The sequence below is a fragment of the Diadema antillarum genome, unplaced genomic scaffold, assembly GCF_040938485.1.
Source record: "Diadema antillarum isolate AM-2024a unplaced genomic scaffold, OU_Dant_1.0 scf00000114, whole genome shotgun sequence".
Taxonomy (NCBI): Eukaryota; Metazoa; Echinodermata; class Echinoidea; order Diadematoida; family Diadematidae; genus Diadema; species Diadema antillarum.
Window position 1 is genome coordinate 1,661,014 of NW_027271003.1, and position 12,069 is coordinate 1,673,082.

At 40.6% G+C, this 12,069-nt stretch overlaps 1 protein-coding gene across 1 annotated transcript in view; it reads right to left on the reverse strand.

The window, feature by feature from the left end:
- LOC139719723 (transient receptor potential cation channel subfamily A member 1 homolog) overlaps window positions 1-11,358 on the reverse strand; it is a 40,993-nt gene extending 29,635 nt beyond the window's left edge. The window contains exon 1 of the mRNA XM_071631115.1: window positions 11,047-11,358. Within this exon, the coding sequence (XP_071487216.1) occupies window positions 11,047-11,238 (192 nt within the window). The 5' untranslated portion in view covers window positions 11,239-11,358. The remainder of the gene's footprint in view (window positions 1-11,046) is intronic.
- Window positions 11,359-12,069: the final 711 nt, after the last annotated feature.

Consider the following 12,069-nt stretch of genomic DNA (forward strand, 5'->3'; position numbering starts at 1 on the left):
GATGTTCCCGATGTTATCCGATCTATGCACGCTGTATTTACGCTCTCAACGATCTATATGATCCTACCACGCTGTTTTCCCGTCCTGAGAGCTGAAATGTGCCCGATGTGCCCCGATGTATCCCGATTGCAGATCTTCAGTCAACTTATTAGTACGCATAACCAAATACTGTAGACCTCGGAGAAGCTCCTCAACTCACGATTCTTCTGTAGCAATTCGTTATTAATCAAAGACGTGCTAATCTTTCCTATCGTCTTGTCGGTAGCTACTTGGCTGCTTTCTTCTCTTCTTTGTCTTCATCTCTTCTTCTTCTTCTTCGAAAATTCGCGCTCCTTGTTTTTCATATTCTGCCTCGACAGGCAGCAGCGACAACGTCCTCCTCCTTTTCAACAGTTTCACCTCTCGATCTTTTTGATCTTCTGGCAGACATTTTGACTGCGAATTTTCCAGCGTATCGGCTGCGTCCCTTTTAAAGCGGCAAGAGCGGAAGACGTGTGCAGTTGAGACTGGGAAAGCGTGTAGCGTATAGCTAAAGCGTAAGCAGCATAATTATAAAGTGGGAATGAAGCATACTGAGTAGGAACAGGCCTTGATTCTATACGAGAGTAGAGGACGTAGCGATAGCGTCGATAAATCGAGAAGGTCGTGTATTGTTCGGGGAAGAGCGGCACAGCAGTGGGACCGCGTCGGTGTCGGTGCCCTATTGATTGTATGTCCCATATAACCTGCTATTATGTTATGTCCCAGATTTGTAGACTATCTATTGTTCGTGTTACATCTTCAAATTCCTAGATTTTATTCTTGATAACAATCTCACTTCGAAACTATACTTGAAATATTGATTCTGTGTCGCAATATCTGAAAAGATCATGTATTTGTCATAAGTAAAGTTAAATTTTGTCTTCTTCAAAATGTCCTGCATAATTGTGTTATACAAAATTGTATTCTACTTTTCATGCCTCCGCCACAAAGTGCCATCGAACTCAAAACATGTTCTGTGCATGCGCAAAATTGCTTATCACAATCGATTCATTTCTATTTTTCGTCGTCTCGGTTTCCACTACGCGTTCTGGGTTATTTTTGCAGCCACTCAATTCAGAGAGCTACTTGATGCACCAATCATATGGGGGCGCAATTATAGCTTGCGTCTTAGCGGAGACTTCCAAAGCTGCCTTCCAACACGAATCAGGGAGAGAGGAGAACGACCAACGCAATCGTCGTTCGCTTCGCAAATCTACAGCTCCATTCAGGTTGTCCATCCGGAGTCATCCCTCAAGACCGACACCCATGTGTCATACAGCCCACGAGTCCTACAGCCCACGAGTTCGACACTAGGCAAATAAAGCCCACGAGACCGACATTAGGTAAAAACAGCCCACAAGTTCGACAGATACAACACAGGGTTTTATGTGTCGGTCTCGTGGGCCTTCACTGCTTCGTGTCGAACTCATAAGCTGTATGACTTGTGGGTGTCGGTCTCGTGATGTGCACTCGTCCATCCGTATTCAATGTTTTTGACATCGTAACTTGTGAAACTTGGCATAATACGTATGTATAAGAGGATAAAATTATGCCTATCAAGTTTCGGGTGTACGTGATGACAGTTAACGGTCGAAGGTCAAGGTCAAATTCTAAAAAATTACCATTTATGTAATGCTTGAAGACATTTTTTTGAAACATAGTGTATACATGTTTTTCCAGATAAAGATTCTCTTGGAAAGTTTTGAGCCATGGGGTGGAACGTCGACAGTCAAAGGTTAAGTGAAAATGCTAAAATTCACTTTTTTCTACATAATATCTCGAAAAGGGCTCAGGGTATTATCATTAACTTTAGAAAGGGCTACATAGTTATGCATCTGTCTGACAGTGATTCTCCTGGGAATTCCTGAAACATCGGTCAAAGTTCAAGGGTCGAAGGAAGGGTTAAAATTAGAGGAAACATTATGCCCGTGGGTGGCAAAGGTCAAGGGGATATGTTCAAATGTCGCACATTTTCCCATATTTTGAAAATAGCTCAGAGTGTTGTCATGAACGTGGATGTTACAATGTACCACGTAGTGATTGTCTGAAATATTCAGAAGTCAGAGGGCAAGAGTCACGCGAAAATGCTAAAACACCCAAATACCTGCTCTCTTTAAAAGTTCATTCAAATGAAACCTAGTTCAAGGAAAATGGACCCTACGCATTCAACAACACATTTTCTTCTTTTTTTTCACTGCCCGTTATGCCGATCGGCATGTAGGGCAGCAACGAAGGTTCTCTATCTCTGTCTGTCTTGGGCCATCCTTGTCATCGTGTTCATCGCATTCAACATAACACATTTGTGATAAATATGTCATTATATATATATATATTTTTTTTTGCTTTGCCAATTATTATGTGGCACTGTCATCATTATTACTTGTAAGCCATGATGCAGATGCCATACACAACTGATGTTATCTTTCATGAAAATAGCATTCTAAAGATCAACCATATTTATTGTTTGCACTTAGGATACATTATGTAAAAAATCACCAACCATTCTCCTTCTCCTGTTCATTCAAAACAAAATTTTCCGCTCATATCCTACCATTAAAATGTAATCACTCATACACAATTTGATGAATATACTTGCTTCAAGAAATATTATGTTTGCCTTTATTATAAATTCTATTAATTTACGCTTTTGCAATGATTGCAAATATGTTATGCTCATACATTGTATATGATTTTCTGAGTTTATTTTATTGAAATGAAAATAAATTTCAACGTGAACTTAAATTCTCTTTCACTGGCCCTATAATCTTTTGAATTGCCTTAATAATGAAAGTAGAGTTTTTTTCCCAAAAAAAAATCTTTATGCAGCTATATGCTCTTGTAAGTCTTAATTTCAAGTCATTTCTGTTATATCGTTCATCGTTCTTTAGTACAATCTATTTACTACCATCCCGTGAATCCCGTGTCTTGGTTTTTGATCCTTCGAACCCTCTTCCTTCCTTTGTCCTTGTCCATGTCTTCTTTAGTCTCTTCCTGTCTTTTTCCTGAACGCTTATATTTTCCTTTTTTTTTTCAAAGGACATACTTTGTGCTTGTTTGGATTGTGTGTGTGTGTGTGTGCGTGTGTGTTACCTCTTGTTTGTCTTTCTCTCAAAAGCAGTTTTTTTTTTAAATTTAGCAGTTCAGTGTTGGTCTTCTTTTATGAGATTACAAAATATACCTTTTGCTGTTTAGCAGTTTCTTCCACTTACACTTACGTCTGATTATGTGCTATAATAAATCACTTGACAGTTAGATTGTATTGAATTGCAGTTTACACAGTATTTTCCTTGATGACAATGCCGTACTGCTTTGCAAAAACATGTGTATTCAAATGTCTATTTCAAATTACTGTTTTGTTGTAAAAAGTAGGAAATCACATAAAATAAAATAAAGTTTTATCATTACTCGAGAAACCTCAAACATCATAACCCACGGATAATGAAACACAGCCCATGAGGCATACAACCCGTGAATTAGTCACAAAGCGAATAAGGCACACGAGTCCAACACCTAGGCGAAAAAGGCCCACGAGACCGTTATTTTGAAGTCGAACTCCTAGGACCTTTTTTTAACCTAGTGTCGAAGTTGTTGGCTATTTTTGTTCATTGTCGAGGTTGTGTGCCTTGTTACTAGCTGGTGTCGGACTCTATGACCTGTGGGTAGTGTTAAGCTCATTCGCTGTAGACTCGCGGGTTGTATGACTCATGGACCTTTATTCAATGTCGATCGAACTCGTGGTCCGTATGACTCGTGGGTGATGACCCCTGAAAAGCAGGTCTTTGCGACTCTGGATTGGACTATTCCTATCCTGACAGAATAAATGGAATAGATAAATGAATAAATCTGAAGTTGCACACGATGTTGAATCGAATAAATTGAATCGAATCGAAGCGAATGGACGTATGTGATGTTAAGAGTCGTTTTCCAATGTGGTTTTGTGAGTTCACTGTCCGCGGCATGGGTACGTTGCAAAGGTCATTGGTACAAGCCGACATGTTAGTTTTGAAATTCTCTGAGATGAACATCCGTGATGTACTGATAATTTATGTCAATGCCTGATGGGTGCTTGCCAGGATATCCGCCTGACAGGAAGTCTGGTATTTGACAGTAAAAGAAAAGGCTGCTAATGCATTCAACACAAATCAATGAAATGAATGCCTGCCGGTTGTTTTGTCAATTGAAAGACCTTCTGATCACCTGGTCTACACACAAGTTTATTTCTTATTTGAAAAGGAATTCCATATTTTGTTAGTCCCACGAACTTATGCATTACTCATGACAGAATGCCTGCCGGTTGTTTTGTCAATTGAAAGACCTTCTGATCACCTGGTCTACACACAAGTTTATTTCTTATTTGAAAAGGAATTCCATATTTTGTTAGTCCCACGAACTTATGCATTACTCATGCATGACATATAAAGTGTACTAACAAAAGATAAGATCATTTTAACCAATCTACGCGTTTAAAGTAAACCAAACCCAGAGAAATGGGGATTGTGTGAAAAAAAAAAATCCACTTTTCTAGCATAAGGAATGAGGACTTGACTTACCGCTTTAAGCAGGGGGAATAATTGTTACCCTGAACAAATGTCAGTATCAAGTTTGTGAAATGTGTAATTTTCATGACAAAATGATTTTTGTGGAATTCACTTTATATTTTCTTTATATCTTTTTTGTCCACACATGACGCAATAGCCTCTAATAGTCTCCTCACCCAGTGGTTCCAACACAAAAACTTTAAAAATTCATAACTTTTGGCATTTGTGTATGTCACTGGTAGTTAACCCGCTTGAAGAACGTAAGTTACCTGTGGATCTGTGCCTATGCGCCGGGCACGCACGTCATCTGCGGGCATTCTATGGGCATTATATAATGGGTGTTTTACTGGGCAGAAACGGTGTCGACACTGCCAACATCCCTGTACCTGGTCAATTTTGCGGGTGTGGACCGAGCAAAGTTACATCCATACTGAGAGTCAGTTACTGTCTTTCTGCTGGTTTGTCGAGAGTCGGATGCGGGTAAGATAATGACATTCACTGGGACCTCTGCCAAAAAGAAAAAAAAAATGTCCTTGTCAGGGATTACTTCTCTGGGTTGTCAGCCCCCGCGTGTCTGACACGCATTTCACACAGAATACCTGCAATTAAACGTAAGTACCACGCGTCCAGCAGGTAAAACGCTTGCAAAACTCATCTAAATCCTTGCCCGCCCTTAGAAATAATCATTTTCCTGCAACTGTCCTGCATGGTTGAAAATCCCAACATGCCCGCGTAGCTTACCCTGAAATGTATGACAGGGCCTAAACATGGCTGCGAGATGCCTGGCAACTACAGGCAAGGTATGTGCTATAGATACTGTCATATGGGGGTCATCTGTGGGGATCTCCAGAAGTAAAAACTGTTCTCCGCAAGTCACACCCAAGGCCTGCCCGGAAAGGGTGTGACAGGGCCTTTAGGCACATAATTGTGGGTTGTGCATTCTCTTGTTACCGTAGGGCCTACTAAGCTATGCCAGGGAGGTATGCCTACTCCAGATGAGCGTTGGAACATAGAGTAGTGGCGAAGATGAGGGGGTCAAAGGACCAAATGTAGGCTATGTAGATGTAGGTATGTAGGCTAGCGATCAGCACAAGGAGAAAGTGGCGGGCCGAGGAGGATGCGGACGAGGCAGACGAGGAAGAAGATGCGGTGGCTGTTCAGGTGGGGCGAAGAGGGGTCGTGTTTCATCGAGGTGTGGGATGGTACAGCCAGGGAGCTGGAATCTTCCACCTCCCTGATACAACAAGGAAAGTAGGAAGGGTAGGAGGAATTTGGTGGTGGAGGCGGTAAAGAAGAGGAGGAGTACCGGTTTTAAAGAGCTGCGCACAGGGGGCGTGGACTCTGCGGGAAGGGGTGGAGCAGAGGAAGGTGTCCTGCAATAATCTCAGATTAATGTCTTCTGGAGCTGTGCGCTTCAGCTCCTACTTTGATGTTTGGCATCACCAGTGAATCTGAAGAGGGGTGGTGTTGTGGATAACGATTGATGTAGGGTTTGCATGGAAAGCAGAGGATTGCAGGAGTGCATTCTGGAAGCGTGTGGAGGGTTTTTGTACGCCTGCACTGTCTTGGAGGCATAATCAGGTGTTGAATGAGAAGGAGACATGGGCAAGGGCAGCAGTGGAGGCTAGAAAGAAAAATGGGTCCCCTAGGGTGAGGAGTTGCAGTGCCAGAAGGAAGGACCACGGGGTGATGTTGGAGGAATGTTAGCGGCTGCGGATGACTTGGAGATGCAGCGGATGAGGGAAATTGGACACTGCCGGAGGAGGTGGTGGTGACTGTCCAGCTGCCGGACGCGCGTTGGTACAATAAGTGGCAAGGTCTGTGGGTGGCGATGGTGAAACTGACTGTGCCATGGGAAACTAGGATGGATGACGCAAGGGAAAGAAACTTGGACAAGTATGCTGACTGAAGGAGAAAAATGGGTGGAGAGCAGAGGTGTATAGTGTGGAGGTTTGTTGCATATGGCTTTCTGGATGATTGGTGAGGAGATGAATCAGAGCGATGAGAGTGGGAGAGGTGGGTAAGTGGATTTGAGGGGCAGCGGAGACAGGATCTGCAAGGATTGTTGGGAAGGGGTTAACAGTAATGGAGGTGTGAAGAGGAAGGTTAGGCCATCTACACTGAAATAATAAGAGGGTATCAGAGGCTTTAACTATCGGCAGGAGGATTTGGTTTCCACCCCGGGATGAGTGATAGTGATCTGCTTGATTCTACCATTATATAGTGGAACTCCAAACACTGCACCGGCCAGCAAGCGGGAGGTATATATCCTGTCCTACAATGATGAAACAATGGCGATCTTTGGTGTGCTGCTGATGGCTCATTGGAACTGGAGGAATTTAACATCTTTACGTTATCTATCGTGCTTTGTGACGCTTGGGAGAGAACAGGACAGGTGACGACTGCGAATAGAACAGTGACACCCCTGATAAGTGGAACATCAGGGAAGGTTTTATCCTGATTGCTATGGTTACCAATGTATGAGGGGTGCGGGAGGAAGTTTAAGGGGAGGAGAGGAATGGCGGTTCACGGGGCAAGGACTAGATGTAGAGCACCGGGTGAAGCAGTGGCATAGGGCATGACTGCACCAGCGCTGATCTGGGGGAGACATTGGGAGATCCCTGTCAGGTTTCAGACCACAAAGCCGGAGATCCTGAGGGTGCTCCATGGTGGGTTGAAGCAAAAGAAGCCAGATGCATGGCCGCCAAGAGGTGTTAGATATTAAGCTTGCAGGAGTTTTGGAGGTTACATGGATGCGTGTGACAGATGGCAGAATGGCACGTACTTGGAGTGGAGGCATCAAAATAAATATAGGATAAAAGGGAAGAGCCTGAAATGGTGACTTCATCTCCTAAATCTTCTTAAATTCTTCTCAAATTAAAATTCCTGATAACATTCAATTGTAACTGCATGGTGCAATAGGCACATTTCCATATTACACACACATCACAACACATATGTTGAATATACCCTCACTCACACATTCATACTCGCAAAGGTCACGAACTCGCTTTCAGATGAGTTTACAATCACCTCTTCACTCCCATTCAATCACACCATCGCCAGCCGGTGACACTGGGGTTACAACGAAAGTAAGCCATGACTTCTTTCAAACTATCACTTGCAACACTTTTTTCTGTCTCTTCTCTCGTTAAACATGTTATTATAACAAGGTGAATGTTCCTCTCGTTATAATCACATGTTTAAGTGAAGTGCTTCATTGAATATGATAAAGTAAAAGCTGAGGTTATACATATCTTTTGACCAGTTGTTGCTCCTGTATTTCCAATTATATTCTTGAATTTCTTTACATATTACGTTGCTCTGGAGCTGTGATCCAAGTCAAATACTGTATACTACTGCTTATTGATGATGGTTTCCTACAGCATTTGTACCTTGAATGTGTATATGTTACCATGTAACCCTATTATATCTATTTTTTCATAATCCTATATCATATCTATATATTGTGTTATGAGTAAGATTAGATATCGAATAGTTGCTATTCTTTTACGTTTTTTTTCTATATTACAAGTGGATAAATAGAACAAACTAAAACAAAAGGAACTATAATAACATATTGTCAGTTCAAGGGTCACTTTCTCTAGCACTTCCCAACTAAAACTTTGACCTTCAGCTTGCAGTACACATTACAGTACTGAGGAAATTAGAGGCCCTTGTTATCAGTGACTTACTTTCTTACTTGCTTGTTTGATTTCTCTCATGACTTTGAGTTAGTTCTTCTCTGCAAGTCCATACAATCTCACAATTGAGCCGAGAGACGAAACATTTCGGATGACACTGATAAAATCAACACGTGGTCTGGCTTCTATTTGAAAAAGCCTCAGTTTCCTGAGGAAATAAGACGTTGGTTTTCTTTGGCCTGCATTTTTGTTGTCTACACCTACAACTTCACCTTGTCATCCAATACATTTTCAGAATACTACTAGATACTTCGACAATGGTATCTATACATAGAGGACGGTGACCTTCCGAATCACTTTTACGGAAATGAATAACATTTCCTGTGCTTTCTTGGTGTGTTATATGCCAATGGGAGTGTTCACTCAATCCTATTTACAAAATCTTCCATAGATGTCCCGTGGGAGTGTTCACTCAATCCTATTTACAAAATCTTCCATAGACATGATAGATGTCCCATAAACATTGTTTTCACCGTTATTATCAAACCTGTAATACATGTATTCTCATGAAGCGTATTCTATGATATGACAAGACATGGGAGATGGGGATTTCACACCACTCGTCAAGGTAGTAAACAGAACTGGAGACAAAGTGCAAAAGAAAATTTCTGTGTGACCAATGCTTCACAATAGAAACTATTCTAATTATTCTTCTCTACGTTATATTCCTTGTCGGAACACGAATCAGTAATTGCTAAGTCACTTCAACACAATTCGGTTATACTGTATGTTCATTCTACAAAAGATAGTACATTATCAAATATACAGTTAACAATTTGTTATGTCGAACAATTTAATGATGTGTAAGATATAAAAGTCATAAACTATTGGAGTATACAAATTCATGAAATTCTTCCGTCGAGATGTTTTCATTGCAACTGATTAACAAATTGCCCTGCATCGACGTAAATAAGCACTGCATTGATCAGTGTTTAGTAGTAGCCATAATAATAATAATAAAAAAACTTATTTACGTCGATGTAGGGCAATTTGTCAATCAGTTGCAATGAAAACATCTCAACGGAAGAATTTCATGAATTTGAATAATAATACGCAGTATACCCGCTGCATGCTTTAAGGATTAGAACCAACACTTGCTGCCGGGCGAAAGCTCGGTGGTCTAGTGGAGATGACGCCTGTCCGGTGATCAGGAGGTCGTAGGTTCGAATCCTGCTCGAGTATGTACGCCCATGATTTTTTATCATGGCTACTACTAAACACTGATCAATCCAGTGCTAATTTACGTCGATGTAGGGCAATTCGTCAATCAGTTGCTATAGCAGTATAGTACAAGATACATGAACGAACTATTTCATTTTGAGAAAAACAATAATTTCCATGCAGTCTTGATAAAATAATTAAAAAAAAGATATTACAGCGATGGATATGAGTTATGTCAATGAAAATGAATGTAATGAGACCTGTATCACGCGAAATACAATATGCATAAAAAATATGATTAATCCCAAATTCCGCACGCGCAGGTACAGTATTTGATAAATGTTACATTCTATATATATAAGCATACTCTAAGCAGTAATTGCTTTAAAGAACACTGTACACAGAATGTGCGAACTTGAAATAAGATATCAATGTTACAAAACACCCAAAATACATTAGCTGTGTGTTCCAGATAATATATGCTGACAGAATATATTGAAGCACATGTACACACAGTTGATGGCGCATATTAAAAGTGCACATTGGATGAACGTAAGATAATAAGGAAGTAATGGTATCAAAACCGAAACCCCCACATTACTGCCTAGATATTTGGGAACCTTTACTTTCCATTGGCTGGCTGATTCCATTTTAAACAAAAGTTACACCATAATGGCCTCGTATTGAAACCTTAAAGAAATGACAGGAAATACCCAAGTGGAATATCACTAAAGAAAAATAGTGCAATTCCTGTCACCGGGGAAACTATGAGTTTACTCAGAATAGACGTTCGAAATAGCACACCACTATATAAATATGTTCTCAAATACATCTTCAATTTCTTTTTAAAAAGTAGAATGTTTCCGTTTGCAATCAATGTCCCTCTATATACTCACACATACACACTTTTTCATGACATTTTTTATTTGAATTCAATTCAATACCCTGGCTCATATTTCACAATGCAAGCAGTATGAACAAAAGTAAGCACAAATACATACACACACACACACACACACACACTCACTCACACACACACACACACACACACACACACACGCACACACACACACGCACAAGCTAAGTCCAACAACTTTTAACACATTTTTCCTTTTCATGTTTAATAGACACACATGTTTAGTTATTTGACTTGATGAAAGCAAAGCGCTTCAAGCATGAAGCTGCTTGATAAATATCAAATTAACCCCTTGAATCTATCAATATTGAATATAATACTAATGATATGAATGTTGGGTAACAATCATAATTAGATTTCGTCTTAGACATCAAATACATCTATAATGACGCTTGAAGGATTTGTGACCCATTTATCATCACCTACTTTATCCACTACTTCTATATACGGCATCCCCCAATAATACTTGCCACAGCAAAGTGAATGGGTTTTAAAAAGTGTATACGGATGTACGCAAAAATATATCAAAATTTAAAATCAGAACTGACAAATTTACACTTAAAGCAAATCTTGCATTTGCTTTTAATAACCGTTTATGACTATAGATATTTCACATCTCATTATGAAAACCCGAAATACAGCATGTAATCATGAAGAAGAATGAAATGTGCAAAGATCATCAGGTCTATCCGTAGTTTCAAATTACCTTGACAATCGATTTTTGTGGTTTCGCTTGCTCTTCCTCCCCAGTACCGTCTCCTTCCGTATCTTCACTGCCATCGGAGGGCTCGCTGCGGGAAGGACCGGCATCGTTGTTGTCTGTTTGCTGCATCGGATCAGAAGTTTGTTCGGGAGCTGCTTCCACTGAGAACGTCTTCAATTCCGTGGCCTCCGCCATTGCGATCTCGACCCCCAAACTAACACGATTACTTTTAAAAGCAAATTAGTAACACCGTATACTACAGGCCCAATAGATAGACAGAAAGGTGTAAGTCTCACGTAGTCGGTGCGCACTGTCAGCCAGTGTTGCCAGTAAGAGCTGTATTTACCTTGAGCATGGTATATATGAAGCGGATATTTTGCAAGGTATATGAACTGGACTGAGGGATCCTTGCAATCTGATTGGTCAAACTCCATGTGTCCCTACTCACTTACTGCCTGTGAGATCAATACGATATCCGCAATATAGTCCAGTCAATCTAGCGCTTTTTAGGGGGTAACCCACCACTAATTGCAACAGTAGGAATTTCACTGCAGTGCAAGTCGTTGAGGCCTCCTGAACACCATACTAAAAGTCCCAAAAAATCCAGTGGGGCAAAATAGTAAAATTTGCATAATATGCAAATTAGCACCTGTAATGAGAGAAAATTGACAGATCTTAGCTTCCCGTTATCCAATTTTAAAGATTTAAATGTGTAAACTTATATTTTGTAGGTCAATGAACACGATGGATGCCTTTTCGAATTGGTCATACAAAAATAATTTACATAAAATGCAAATTAGCGGTAGCTGTAAGAGTACATTCATAACAACAGTACTCACGTTGGCATAACGCGCGTTTTGCATATGGGGACGCGGGGTTGAGGGGGTAACTTAGGGCGCCTCACAAGGGGCCGCTTTTAATGTGCACCCCTTTTTACTATGTAAGTATTGTAAAGCAATGTATCCTGCATTGATTACATTGCATTTCTTGGAAACAAAAGTACCCTTGCTATAAGGCACGATCGAA